This window comes from Sciurus vulgaris, assembly GCF_902686455.1.
Source record: "Sciurus vulgaris genome assembly, chromosome: 8".
In the NCBI taxonomy this organism is placed as follows: Eukaryota; Metazoa; Chordata; class Mammalia; order Rodentia; family Sciuridae; genus Sciurus; species Sciurus vulgaris.
This window is the reverse complement of record NC_136468.1, coordinates 48,204,918-48,220,509: the sequence shown is the minus strand read 5'-3', so window position 1 is coordinate 48,220,509 and position 15,592 is coordinate 48,204,918. Positions and strand designations below refer to the sequence as shown.

General features: G+C 33.8%; 1 protein-coding gene across 12 annotated transcripts in view; it reads left to right on the top strand.

The window, feature by feature from the left end:
- The window catches only part of PPP1R9A (protein phosphatase 1 regulatory subunit 9A), a 355,775-nt gene that overhangs the window by 295,683 nt on the left and 44,500 nt on the right, over positions 1 to 15,592 (top strand). For all 12 annotated transcript variants that reach the window (XR_013765931.1, XM_079152241.1, XM_079152237.1 and 9 more), the window contains 4 exons: positions 9,645 to 9,698; positions 12,415 to 12,644; positions 14,036 to 14,132; positions 14,238 to 14,409. Coding sequence is in view for 11 of the 12 variants with exons in the window: in XM_079152241.1 (XP_079008367.1) it covers positions 9,645 to 9,698; positions 12,415 to 12,644; positions 14,036 to 14,132; positions 14,238 to 14,409 (553 nt within the window). In the remaining variant the exon portion in view is untranslated. The remainder of the gene's footprint in view (positions 1 to 9,644; positions 9,699 to 12,414; positions 12,645 to 14,035; positions 14,133 to 14,237; positions 14,410 to 15,592) is intronic.

Here is a 15,592-nt window from a genome sequence, read left to right as displayed (position 1 = left end):
AGCCTAAAAATCACAGATAGGATAGTGGGAAGTTATACTTTGCATTTCCTGAATTGAACCAAGAAGTCAATACTCTGAAAATACTGTTTTATGTGTGCACCATTGTATAGACAACTGTCTCATCTAGACCAGATCAGTGGTTAGCAAACTATATAACATTGGCCAAATCTGGTTTATTGCCTGTTTTAGTTTCTGTATTTGGTTTTGCTTTTTTGTAGATAAAAGTTTTATTTGAATACAACCATGCCCTTCTCTTTACTATTTGTTTGTAGCCAATTTCATACTTTACTAGTCAAGTTGAATTGTCTCAGACCCTATGTTCTATAAATCCCAAATTATTTGCTTTCTGACCTTCAAGAGAAAATTTTGAAAAACAACTTAAGGAAGCTATCATGTAGATAGTTGCATGATGAGGATCCATTCTATATATCGTGACAGATTTATTTTTAGCCTGCTTAGCAAAACTTATATTTTGCCAGTAATTTTGGTGTATAAGAATTAGAGGTTTGTCTCAACCTTAAGAACAGGCAAATATTACATAATTTTACTTGTAATTCTTTTATTCTTTTTTGTTTTATATTTAACATCTTGGTATTTTAATTTCTTCAGGAGATTGCTCTCAGAAGCAACTGTGTTGCACTCTTTCATTACATTTTTATCTTGTACACTGCCACTATCACAGTCTTAAAAGTTTATCTAAAAGTTTATTGATGTGATTCACGGACATCCAAATACTGTATATAGCACTACACATTTTTCAGAGGATTATACACAGAAAAGGGTCGTGTTATATTGGAGTCTTTGCAAAGTCTCATATTACAAGGTTCTCTTAATTTTGTTTTAAGCAAAATTACCTGTTATATTTCTCAGGCAAAGCTCATTAGGCTGACATTTTCCCCATCGGTCCTACTTTTGGCCTGTTACATATCTTCCTACTAAACCCAGCAGTGCTCTGTTTTTGCTCATGATTGTATCTTTACACAGTTCTTAGCATATAATTCATGGTTAAATATTTCGTGAATGAATGGTATCAGAATGTACTGATGGTTCATGGTACAATGTCAGACAGGTACCTAATTTAATTTTGCCAAGAAGTTGACGAGGTGGTGCTCATTTGCCTGTTTCCCTCTGATCAGAGAGCTGCATTATTATCTACAGAATTTGTGCCTGAACTGTGGATTGCTTTGGGCCTTCCTTCTCTGCTTCGTCTTTTCACTTTCCTTCAGTGCAACGTTTTTAGATTACACATTAGCATCGATGGAATAAATCCGATACATCTAGTTTTCTCTTTTTAAAATTCCTATTCAAGAAAAATTTCTTATTGAAGAAAACGTTTGAATATCTTCTTTAATTCCCTTATAATAATTTTCTTTGCATTTTTATTGTAATTAGATTAAACTAGTAAATTTGTGAAGAAGTGATACTTTATCATATTGAATCTTTTAATCTAAGTTTATGGATTTTATATATTCAATTCATGCTGGTTTTTTTTCCTGGTCCTCTCTTAAATTTTATGGCACCCTCTACTAGTTAGCTAAGTGTCCTATGCTAAGTAACAGAAAATCTGACTAGAGTGCATTCATTAATCAAAAACTGCAGGCTGGGGTTGTGGCTCAGCAGTAGAGCGCTTGCTTAGCATGCGTGAGGCACTGGGTTCAGTACCCAGCACCACATAAAAAACTACATAAAGAAAATAAAGGTGTTGTGTCCATCTACAACTAAAGATATATTTTTTTAAAGCTGCTACAAAGATTATATTAGCTTGGTACCGGGTATTGAACCAGGGGCACTTAACCACTGAGACACATCCCCAGCCTTTTTTTATGTATTTTATTTAGAGACAGGGTCTTGCTGAGTTGCTTAGGGGCTCACTAAGTTACTGAAGCTGTCTTTGAACTCTTGATCCTCTTGCCTCAGACTTCCAAGCCCTTGGGATTACAGGCATGCATGACCGCACCCAGCATTAATTTTTAATGGGTTGTACTTCTGAAAAGTGTATTCAAAGCTCTAATTTTTTTCCTGAATATTGCTTTTGCTACGTGTCAGTTTTTTACATGTAGAATACCATTGTCATTTAAATGTCATTTCTTATTTCCTTCTTAACACAAGAATTATTCTGAGGTATGTTTTTTTTATTTCCCATACATATAGAACTTTATTTTGTTTTGCTTTCTTATTGGGCTCTTAACTTTATTGCGCACTATTCAGAAAACATATTTTCCATGTACCAGCTATTGTTTAGAACTTTTGAGACTTTTTGAAACTTGGTTCATAAACAGTTTTAATACTCCTTGTGTATGCAGAAGGCACACCCATTCTGTGTCTGGGTGCAAAGTTTGTATGTTTTTCGTATATAAAAATAAGATTAATAATGCAAACACATACATACATATCTTTTAAAATATGGGTTAGACTTTGTCTGCTTCATCTACCAATTCAGAAAAGCATATGTTAAAATCACCAGCTACTATTGTTTATTGCTTCCTGTAATTCCTTTGGTTATACTTTTATGTATACTTTTATGTTTTGAATCTTTGTTGTTACGTACATGTTCAGTATTATTACACCTTCTTGATTTATCTTAACATCTCCCTGTCCCCTGGGATGCGTTTTGCACCAACTTCTATTTCATTTGGTAGTAGGAATTCAACGCTGGCTTTCTTTGGCTTTATATTTGCTTCACAGTATCTGTGTTTTCCATTCCTTTATTTTTATTCCTTCCAAATTCTTTGGTTCAAATATATTTCCTTTAGGCATCCTGTTCCTGAATCTTACTTTTATTCTTCTCTGGAAGTTTTTGTCAGTTAATTGGAGTGTAATCCATTTACATTTACTTTAATCATCTTAGTATTAATGCTTATGCCTGTCTCTTCATATCACATTTTCTACTTTCCAAGTTTTCTTCTGTTTTTTTTTTTTTAATTTTCTACCTCTTTTTCATTAGATATGTCAAATTTTTATCTGATGCTTCAAAGTTAATATTTTTATTTTATTGCCCCGACTACATTAATTTCGTCTTAGGTTATCTAGCAATATATAAAGCTGATCAATATCTATGTTTTTGTCATTTAAAAAAAAATAACCATAGCATACCCTCCCTCTTCTCCTCTATTTTTTTGTACTCTAGGAGTTTTAGTTAAATATACTTGAGGGTGGTCCTTTTACAAGATGATTGTTTCCAGCTCACCTTTCTATCCTACTATAATGGGATTGCAGTGATGTTCTTTTGTTAATTCTCAGGCACTACTATTTTTCTCTCACCTGATATCAAAGGTTCCTACTTAAGTTAATGGCTGGAAAGTCACAGCTTCAGGCCATGGAATAGGTTATTCTTGATTTACTTCCATATGTACACTTGCCAGGTTTAGTAAAGTTTAACTAAATTGCTATTCCCCATTCCTGGTTGCTGACATTCTCCTGCCCCATATCCTCAGTTTTCCAGACATCTGGATGCGCCTATGTTGTCTGAAGTACCTGTGTTAACTGATGCTCAAGAGCCTATTCTATTTTTGGTGTCTCCAAAGTTAAATTCAAGAGGGGCAAGAAATAGCTTTTGTTAGTTTGCAGTGCTGGCCTAAGTTGGAAGTTTTCCCCTACCTAATTTGGCCATTTCTGTTTTTATTTATTTTTAAATGAATTATTTTTATCCTGTTTCCCTTGGACATGTTTGATTTTCATATTCCAATTTCTTGCAGTCAATGCTTAATTTGTCATATTTTATTGTTTATAGACAAGCAGTTAAAATTGTGACACTGTCTCTTATTGTACCTTTTGCCACATCTTTTACATTCAGTGTGCATTCATCTTATTGTCATCACTTTGTCTATAATTTTCATTTTTGCTATTTCATTTTCTCTTTGACTTGAATAATTGGGAAAACAGTTTTTAATTTATTATATTTTTATTAATTAAATGTTTTATTACATTGTGGTTAGATAATGTCTTTTTCAGGGTTTTTTTTGAAAAAATATTAAAGAGTAATATGGGTATTTGTGACAAAAGTGATTCTGAGAGTATATTTTTAAGTCATTTGTTATGTATCTGTAGAAGATGTAGTTTTCATGAGCTTCCCAGCCCAAGTATGACATTCTAATTATCATGATATGGAAATGACCTGTGTTTTAGACCTTCTGAATCCTTATTCATTTTTCCTTATTTAATCTACTAAACAGAGAATATGAGTAAAATTATACCTCACTATTATTCTTTGTGTCCTCTGGCTATGGTTATCTATTTTGATTTTATGTTGAAAGTCCATCAAATATGACTTAAAAGTTTTGTTTGTTTTGTTTTGTTTTACCTTTACATGTACTTCATCTGATGTTAATATTCTGAATACCACTTTTGTTTGAGTTGCTGGGTAAACACACAAAAGCATGTGAGTGTATACCTGCCTTTAACATAAACCTGGTCAAAACACTTTGTTTTATTGTAACTTTACAAAATGTAATCTTGGAATTTATATCTCTTACTAAGAAAAGTTAGCCAATTTAAACTTATTGAATAATTATTCAAGGTCTAATTACTCTCTCATTTTGTTGTCTGCTTTGCATTTCTTTTCTGGTTTTTGATTTTTATTACGGATAATCTTCAAGTTTTAAAGAAGTAGACTCCATTTCTATAATTTTGAAAGTTAAGAACAAAATAATACCATTTCCATATGAAAGCCTTTGATTCAATCTTAGGTTCCAAGAGAGATGTTATTATATTTTAATTGTTACCCTTTTTAAAACTTGTTTTTAGATAGCTTTATAATGCATTTGTAACTAATAGTCATACTCTCAGGTTAATCAATTTCCACTGCTCTACCTTTTCAGCACCATTTCCTAATTCTTAAATTCTAAATTTTTTCTAATTTCTCAGAATATATCCTTAAGTAACTTATTAAGTATTTGTAGAAGATATGGTTTTCATGAGCTTCCTCTATAGAAATGATATTTAGCTGGATTTAATATTTTGATTGAGAAGCTTTTTTTCCTGAAAATATAGGGCAAATGTCATTGTTTCAAGTATAACTTAAAGGAAAAGTCTAATGTCAAGCTGACATTTGGATGCTTTTATTTTTAAGGCTTGTGCTTTATATTTTTTTAATCACAAATTCTTTTTTTTTTTTTTTACACAATGCATTTATTTTATTTACTTATTTATTTTACGTGGTGCTGAGAATTGAACCCAGTGCCTCACACGTGCTAGGCAAGCGCTCTACCACTGAGCCACAACCACAGAGCCAACAAATTCTTAAAGTAGAGACCTCTTTTCATTGATTTCCTCCCTTCTAATAGTCTTTTTGTTTTGTTTTTGTTTTTGTCGTTTTGTTTTCATTTTAGTCCATTGCCATTTTCTATTCTGTTTCTCTTCTAGAAACACTATCAGTCAATGTTTATTTTATGGCTCTGTTTCTTGGTGCTTATTTTCCATGTCTGGGATTATTTTTCAAATTTGCCCCATCATATCAATATGATTCCATTTTCTATGTCATTAAACATGCTTTTAACTTCAAATTCCTCTTTTTAAGCACTATGACTTAGTTCTTTTATTAAAAAATTAATTTTCTTTCTCCTCATTCCTTATTTTGCTTCTTTTTTTGTCTTGGTGTTCTCAAGAATTACTTTAAGATATGTTTTCACTCATGGGAAACATCATTTTCACTTTATTTCTTTACCTTGAAGTAGGTCTAGACATGAAATTCATAATGAAAAAAGTGAATAATTATTAGCACCAAATACAAAACTCATTGTCTCATTCCAAGATAAATAAAGGAAAAACAGACAACGTTGGGCCTGTTAACAAACTCTGCAGATCACTGCTGTCTATTTCACTGTTTGGGGGTCTGCAGCTGAAAGGATGCAATGTGTGTGTGATGAGGGCCTTGGCCACCTACCTGCATTCTTTCCCTATTCCAATAGTTGCTGTTTGACAAATGTGAAATACTGAGAAGGGACAGAATCTGGTTTGAGGTTCCATTCCTGGCAAGACAGTAGAGGTTGTCCATCTTTCGCAACTGGGCAGACTACATCTCAAGCAATCAGTGAGGATGCTACAAAGTGTTCAGCTGTTATCAGGGTGAAGCTTAGATGATAGTTTTTTGTGTGTTTTGTTTTGTTTTGTTTTGCTATCTGGACAGTATTGAGAGCCCCATTTTAGCACTAGGTGAGGTCTGGATAGATTTTTTCTTAATTTTCATGATACTGGGGGTTGTACCTGGGGCGATCAACCACTGAACTACATCCCCAGCCCTTCTTATTTTTTATTTTGGCACAGGGTCCCAACAGTTGCAGAGGCTGGCTTTGAACTTGTGATCTTAATTCAATTTCATGACTGTTTCATATTCTGGGAACAGTTATTTTTAGTTTTGGTGACTTTTGGGGGTTGTGAGTTTTTCTTAATGTTATATCACTGGTAATTTTGGGGTGTAGAGAGAGTCTACATCAGGGACTGTTCTAGTCATAACAACAGTAACCTAACTGAGCACCATTTTGCATTCTGTCAGAATGCTTAGAGATTACTCAAAGTAACCTGTGGTTTCCAGTCAGATTAATAATTTCTCATCGGAGGGTGATGTTGATTGGAGGGTGCCTCATGACTGACTGCCCATTGTTTGGGGCTCACCACTACTCCTCAGGAGTCAGACTGTTAGCCCTAGTAAAAGCAAGTCTACATTCCTCTTGAGAGAAAAACGAAGTCTAAAAGTTGTATTGTTTTATCTAAGTCTATAATAAAAGAAGCCAGAAAAGTCACAAATGCATTGGAGAATGAATAAATTAAGTTATCCTTATGGAACTTTCCATTAACAAAATAGAAGTTACTCATTGTTATGTACTTAGTAGTAAACATTTATTTTAAAAGGAGCTATAATTACAGGCCCAACTACATCCAGCATTTTCATCATTAACACCAGTTTCAGAGTCCTGATTTGGAGGGCCCTTCATGTTAGAGAATCTCATCCAGTGCTGCGTATCCTGCAGTTGTTATTGTCATTCAGGTCATGTTATGCTATTGCTCTCTCAGCCTATTTCAGCTCATTTTGCATATACCATTCCTTGAGAAAAGAAAGAAAGACACCGTATTTAAAGCTTTGAGTGGAAATGAAAAAAAAATTGGTTCACAAAACCAGTTTCAATTCTTTCTTTTGTGGTGCTTACCCTATTGTGGGTAAACAGATATCAGTCCAATACTCACAAAAATAATTGTAAAAATTCTCATTCCGTTGCTGAATCATTTTATAAAGTTACATTCAAATACCATTTATTGTTGCCCTTATAATGTCAGAGTAGAGAATGTTGCTCTTATCTGATTATAAAACTTATGGTACTAGAACTCTCTAAATTTCTCCTACTAAAATAATACTTAAAAATGTTTTTGATCCTATACAGAATAAGTCAAGCCAGTACAAAACTTCAATCTGATTATTTATGTTTCTCTATAAGGGTGTTTCTATTTCTAGTGGTTATATTTGGATTATATTGATTCAGTCATAGACATAATGCTCCATATTCATCTTTTTAAAAACAATAAATAGAAAATATACACAGCAAGTATACCTACAGACTGTTAAATAAGAGCTCTTGTTCTTTGTAAGAACTGTATATTTATTTGGGTTGCTATCCGGAGTGGGTATCTATAGCATTCACATTAAAGATGACAGAAGAGATGAAAGAGATTGGTCTTGTAAGTTCAAAGACACTGACCTGAAGTCTTGTTTTTATTTATGTCCTCCAATCCCAAGTCTTCTCTCCAAACATAGATTTCTGAAGCCCAGAAGTTCCAACAGGCAACAGGCTCTGATTCTGTTCTTTTCTCCCCACTATCAGTCAGCTTGACTGTCTCACAAAACCCTTGACCTTTTGGGAAAGTTATTGGTCTCTGGCATAAATCTCTTCAGCAGTGGAGAACTGCTCTAGAGTAAGAAAACACGACTTTTTACCAATTATGCTTCTCTTTTCAACTTCTGTTACCCTTTGAGAAGCAGTTTTCTCTTCCTCAGGAAATGGAAGTAGTCAGGCCCATTTTGCCCACTTTGCCTTGAAGGTGGGGTCCACTGTTGGATTTGAGACATGACAAAGACACCAAAGCCAGAGACTATCTGACCTAGTTATATGAGAAAAATATTAATCAAGCCTTCCAGAAGCAGGTTCCCACTTCCCTATCTGTCAGCATCATCCACAGACTTCTTTCAGGAAGGAGAATTTATTAATCTCCCTGAATAGATATTTCAAAGGTAGATTCAATATCATGTTCATGTGTCCTCAAGAGACTAGCACATACTCTCATTCACTAAGTGCTGCCTGAAAAATGAGAAAGATGTTCTTAAGTTCTACTCATAACAACAGTAACCTAACTGAGCACCATTTTGCATTCTGTCAGAATGCTTAGAGATTACTCAAAGTAACCTGTGGTTTCCAGTCAGATTAATAATTTCTCATCAGAGGGTGATGTTGATGACATATGCCTCAGGGTTTTTGTAAGGATTAAATGAGAAACATATCCCAAAGCCACTGATTCCATTAGACACATGGTGAAGGCAAGAAGCAGAGATAGGGAGAGTCAGACCTGGGACTGTTTCCTCTCTACCTCCTACTTCTAGTGGCAACTTGAAGAAGCTCTGTGACTTCTCTCAAAACAGGTTTTCTTAAAAGTGTGTGGCAACTAATTTGGTGGTACAAACCTGACAGGATGCTATTTATGGTCTTTATATACTTCACTTAGTGGAAATATTCATATGCTTAGTGGCAGAAATATTCATGTGTTTGCAGATTCTGCTTTGGGTAATACAGAGTTCATGGAAGATGCATCTTATTACCTTTCTAAAATTAGAAAATTGCTAAATTCTAAAAACATCCAACTCCATGAATTTCAGAGAACTTCTGAACCTGTAAATTGTTTTCATTAAATTTGGGGGTGCTTGTTTATCCCTCAAGAAAACGAATGTTTCATTGATTCTTCCTCCTTTACAAAGAAAACAGTGGGGGGAGGGGAGAAGCAAAACAAACATAAATGGTGACTCTTAGGATAATAAGTTGTAGTAGGAGCTATTTGAGGTCTGACTCTTCAATATGAGGGGGCATTTTGGAGAACAGAAATCTGAATCAGTACCTCTCCTGAAATTAAAAAGGAAAAAAAAAAAAAAAATCGGAGGTTTCTCTGTGAAACTGCATCCTCCTCTTTTTCTCTTTGCAGCTGAGCTGCTTCATCTGAATGTGCAAGTGACTCACAGAACCATGGCGCCACCTTTCTTCCAGATATGGAATTGAATCTTTACGTTGCTCCTGATCCATAGACTAGGCTTAAACCTTTCCACTGGCCCCAACTAAGCAAGGAAACAGTGCTTTGACAGTCAAATCATAAAGGAAGAGCTGCAAAGAGAGCAAAAATAAAAATAAAAAAAGTGTTTACTTCTGTTTGGTCCCTGAGCAATTAAACTGGTAACCTAATCTGATGTTAGGGAATGTGAGCCATAAACCCTGTGTTTAATTAGTTTGTACCCAGTGAGTCATTTTACACACTAGACATTTTAATTTACAACCTTCTGCATTGCAGCACTTTTCTAGGCTTTTTACTATGTGCTAAAGTATTCTCATAGCTGGTGAGACTTTAAAAATACAGATACATTCTCTTAGTTCAGATATTTTCTTTTCAATTTTCAGTTGCAAATCAAACATGCAGTTACAGAAGCAGAGATTCAAAAATTGAAGACCAAGGTAAGCACCAGTACATGGTGTTTGAATTGTACTCTTTAAACTTCACAAACTATAAATAAATTCAACCCTAGGACTAAAAGATTTGTTCCTGTGCATTTGAAAGAATACAAATATGAGAGATTCATTTCCACCATTAGATGCATAGAACATGCTGGTGAGAACCAGCATTCAAGTACTTCTCAGGGAAAATAGCATGCTATTTTAAATGTATATATATTTATGTGTTTGCACACGTGTAGCCAGTTTCCTCGGAGAAGTCCTCAAGAAGTAATATTTTTAATGGTTCAGGTGTCTGAAGTATGTTTATAATTCTTTCATTTACATTATTGTAGATTTAATCATTTATTTACTTTTAGTCTATTCACCAGAAACAATGTATTGTTCTAATACAGCACATTATTTCTTGATAAAAACAGTTTCTAATTTGTAAGAATGAAATATTATAAACAATACATATATAATTGATTTTAGGTGCCAGGTACTACTGGAAATTTTTAGGCAAGTTTAGTTCACAAGTTTTAAAATTTGTATGGGAGGAAAGTCTTAATAAAAGGGAATGGTATTTTTAGTCTCTATACATAAAATAATGCAAGATTCAAAAAGGCATTTTTAATTGGTAAATTATAAGGTACTTGTTTGTGTGAGCTACAGTTCTAGCGATTGTGATTAGTTTTAACAAATGCGTAATTTCACAGATTTAAAAATACATTTTGAATTACTTTAAAACAATATTAGTTGTTGTTCTTATGATCTTTTTAAAATTAAGACATAATTACTCCCCCACCACTAATGATCCGTTTTCTCATTCACACTGAACACTTGTTTTGGTTTTTCCGTGTGTTTTAAGTGGAGATGAATTAGCGAGGCTATTTTGGTTAAATGGTATTCTCGCTCTGGAGCTCTTTAGTCAAAACACATCTATACATCATTCATGGTGTCAGCCCAATACTGTGAATAGTAATTTTTACATTAGTAGTGGTTGGTAAATAAACAACTTGGTACAAAATGATTCTTAATAAAAGATGAGGTAAAAAAACAAAAAAACCCTAGTTCTTTTTTAAATTGCATTTGTTTCTTGACATAGAAAAAGTAGACTTTTAAAAACTGGTTACAATTAGGGAAAAAGATGCCCCTGTGATTATAAATGCTTCAGTGGAGCTTATGTGTTAGATTATAAACATTTAATTTAGAAAATACTATAAATTAGTATTTATATTTTTCTGATTACATTGGCTTATGAAATTCACAGATTAACTTGCTGTCATGATTATTTATGTTAATAGAATTCCTACTTTTGAAGTGTTTTGGGTTACTTTTTAACTTTGTAATCTGCTTTACAAATGGGTTTAGTTAAAACTTTATAGCCAGTGTGTGGTGGCACATGCTTGTGATCACAGCAACTCAGAGGCTGAGGCAGGAGGATCACAGGTTCAAGGTTAGCCTCAGCAACTTAGTTAGACCTGTCTCAAAATAAAAGATAAAAAGGATTGGGGATGTAGTTCAGTAGGTTCGATCCCTGGTACCAAAAAAAAAAGACACAAAAAAAGTCTCTCTCTCTCTCTCTGTGTATGCATGTGCACACACATATGTGAACATATATATTTCCATTTACTGAATGATAGATGATTTTTAAAATATCTTCATTTTGAGCATTTGTAATTTATAATGATTCCACAATCTTTTTGGACATTAAAGAAGGCTTAGGAAGTAGATAAAGTAGTAGGTGGAAGGGCTTACGGTTATTGCGAATAAGTGACTTTTAAGCCCTTACCTAAATGATCAGTCGTAAATTTCTGTGGAAATGAAGGTATTAGAGAGGTATATTGTCAATTCCTAAGAGTACCTAGAAGCAGAGGCTACAAAAAGCTGCCTTTCTGTTCTACTGGAGGGATTAAAATTAATCAAAGAACCATTTACATTTTTACTTATCTGCCTTTATACTTTTATGTGAATTGAGGTTTATGAAGATCTGGAAATTCATAACACTGCCCATAATATAATGAGATACAGACTATGTTCATACCATTGAAATAAAGAACCTAATAATATCATCCACAAGGGTTAAAAGAAAAGTAATAATATCTCACATTTATCAGATGATTATTGTCCCCAAGGATTAGTTCCAAGCAGGCCAATATGTTATATCATGATTCTGTCACAGAGACAATATCATTGTCTCTTGGGAAATTTTAATTACTTACCCAAAGTTTAAGAGCCAATAATGCAAAATTAGGATTCAAATCTAAGCTGAATGACTCCAGAGTCCCCCTCTTAACCATTGGGCCATCTTGTGATTTTACCACTCTCTCCCTGCCTATCCTCACTCCCTTTTTAGTTAATTTTTTGCATATCATTTTACATTTTTAAAAATCTCCCGAAGAAAACACTTTGACATTTATTGGATAATCATGCAAACTCTAAACTGTCTTTTCCTGCTTATAGAATTTTAGAACACAGGATTTGAAGGAAAATTCGTGGGATCTGGAATCAAACCCATGTTTTTTAACAGATGTTCCACTTTGGGCAAATAATTTCTCTTTCAAGGCTTCTGTTTTATCCTTTGTGGAAGTAATACTTGCTTTTCTCATCTCAAGGTGTTTTGCTGATTGAGTATATGTAACAATGGAATTTAATCTAAAACATGCTGTAAAAATATTAGAGATTTTTGCTGCAGACATACCCAAATTATTCTGGCCTTGACATTTGCTTTCTCCAGTTGCAGGCAGCAGAAAATGAGAAAGTAAGGTGGGAGCTAGAAAAAACCCAACTCCAACAGAACATAGAAGAGAATAAAGAAAGAATGCTGAAGTTAGAGAGCTACTGGATTGAGGCTCAGACATTATGCCACACGGTGAATGAACATCTCAAAGAGACTCAGAGCCAGTATCAGGCCTTGGAAAAGAAGTATAACAAGGCAAAGAAATTGATCAAGGATTTTCAACAAAAGTAAGCAGCTATGGCCAACATTTTTGTAATATCTAGTGGAATAAAAAAGATGACCTCAAGCTTTTCCCTTGTCAGCAGTATAGTGACCACCAAAATAGTTATTACATTCTGGAAACCTCTTCCCTCATTTTTTCATGTGAGAGTGTATTTTGCATACTTTGCCATTTCTTCACAATCATATGCCTCCTGGTTTTTCTTTTCCTTTTTCCTTTCTTTCTTTTTGATGGTTAATCATTGATAGTAACTATTATGGCATTTGAATTTCTTTTTTTCTTTTGGAAACATCTCTGATTTAAAAACCAGAAACACAGCTAAAGTTTTGCAGAATGATCGGCTATGGTACTTGCTAAGGAGCAGTTGGGGCTTGGATCAGGCTGCTTTTGTCTGAATTTCCCCATGACAGACAGTGTAAATATTGACTGAAAGGACCCCCACCCTGCCACTCTGCATTTCTCAGTTGTTGAAAGAATCACAGGGCGCCCCAGTTCCCTACAATTAGAGACCATCACTACCCCTCTGCTTTGGAATTCAGAAAGAGCTGCTGCTGCTGCTTTGCTTTCACCCTTTGAATTTTGGTGTAATGTTAGAGGGAAAGACCAAGGAAATTTTTATTACCTTTTTTTTGGTCAGTTACTTCCTGTTAGCTAAAACAGAAAAGTAGTAATGCGAGTATCTTTTCTGGTCTTCGTGTCAAGCCTTAGAAGTTAAGTGTGTGTGTAAGATTCAGCATATCTCTGTCTCCTATCGTGGAAATAATATTTTGAATATTTAAAAGAGATTGCTATAAAAATGTATGATAAAAAGAAGGGTAGTAAAAAGAAGGGTAATTGCTCTTTGTGACTGTGAATTCCATATATCACTGTTTTAATTTTTTTGCCAAAAATATCATACCTAATTCTCTTTCATGTAATAATTTTATAATAAAGTTTGCCAAATTTGCATCTAGCCTCTCAAAATAGAAGTATTTCTCTTTCTTCCCATAGTATCCTTCTCCATGATTATTCATAGAAAGATAGCCTATAATAATTATCTTCTGCAACTCTTACCATCTATTTGCATCACTTACGTTTGTGACATTGAAAATAGGGAACCATTTCTATATGACACATAATTAAAGTCTCCACCAAGGCATATATATGGGTGCTCTAGAATCAGGAGCTATAAATGAAAATCATAATAAACAGAATCAAAATGCTATTCTTTATTTTGTGATTCATTAAAGATATTTTATTTTCTTTCATTACTGTAAATACTTCCTCTAACTATAGTTGATTTTTGATTATTTAAATGACTCTTTGTTATCTCATTGTGAGGTTTATTGTTCAGATAAGAACTTACATTACCTTACCCGTTAAGTGTTTGATACAACCATATGTGTTATTTTTCTTAAGAGAGCTTGATTTCATCAAAAGACAAGAAGTAGAAAGAAAGAAAATAGAAGATTTAGAAAAAGCTCATCTTGTGGAAGTTCAAGGCCTACAAGTACGGGTGAGTTGTATTCTCAAAAGTCCTCGAAACATGAGATAGTTTTACCTGGTACTTGGAGAGGAGTGCTGGTTTAGAGTTTTATGAATGGTTTTTTTGGTTTTCTAGATTAGAGATTTGGAAGCTGAGGTGTTCAGACTACTGAAGCAAAATGGGACTCAAGTTAACAATAACAACAACATCTTTGAGAGAAGAACGTCTCTTGGTGAAGTCTCCAAAGGAGATACCATGGAGAACTTGGATGTCAAACAAACGTCTTGTCAGGATGGCTTAAGTCAAGGTTTGTGTAGCCTAGTCTTGAATATCACTTTTAATGACTACACAAGTTGAACTCACATTCTTCTTTTTCTGACTCAGAGAATCCAGAGTTGTAAATGCCTTCTTACTTGGGGAAAGCAGAAAAGCCTTGTCAAAATAGGACTCTCTAATTTTACCTCTAATGTTATCAAAAATAATTGCTTCTATGTAAGCAATTGACAAAATCCCAACTAAAGATGAACCACATATTATTTTAAACCATAATGTTGACATACTTAATAATCTTCCTTAAAAATGGTAGTCCATCCCATGAGGAATAAGCTACAGTACTTTGTACTAAAGAATAAGACTTAGAATTTTTCAGTCCTTAGAATAAAGATCAATTTCCTAATATCAGAAGGCCAACTCCCTGCTCCTGGCACTTGGAATTCATTTAGTTAAGATCCTCTGTATAGTTTTGTGCTTTTATCATGTGTGCCTCTTGTCTTTCCTATCAAAGACCAAATAAGACCAAAATACTGGATTGAATACAACTGTGACTAAATCTCTTATGTTCTCGCCCACACACACCATACGTAGATTGCGTGTATATGAATACAAATGAATGTTTAATATCTGTAGTACATTCATAAATTAGAAATTGTGTGAGAATTTGTATATACAGAGAACAGAAAACATTTGATTTCATCTTCTTTAAACACACACACACACAGAGTAAGAAAGTCGTTAGAGAGTGAAAATAAAAGAATATTGTGCAGCAGAATTGTCATGATTGGACCAACAACTCACAGACAACTGTTTGACATGTAGTAAAGCCATGCTAATAATGAGCTGTTTAGTTTCTGATGATCATTCTCACACGTTAAAATGTCTCTAGTGAGATTTTTCTTATAAATAATTGTTTATATCCTATCATTAACTTTTAGAACTAACCTTAGACATTAAAAATGAAAAGTATTAAAAGTATTAATTTTAAATTAAAGTGATTTCTGAAGATATTTATTCACTAGGTTTATATCTTTCTGATGGGCTTTCTCTAAATCAGATATAATTAATAAATGATGTCTCTCAGACAGCTCAAAGAGGAGTTAGTTCCAGCATTACCACCAGTCCAGTAACTGTGTGACTGCAGGAAGATAACTTGGCTTCTCTGGGCTGATTTTACTATGTGTCACATAAAAATACTGACAATTCTTTCTGTACCA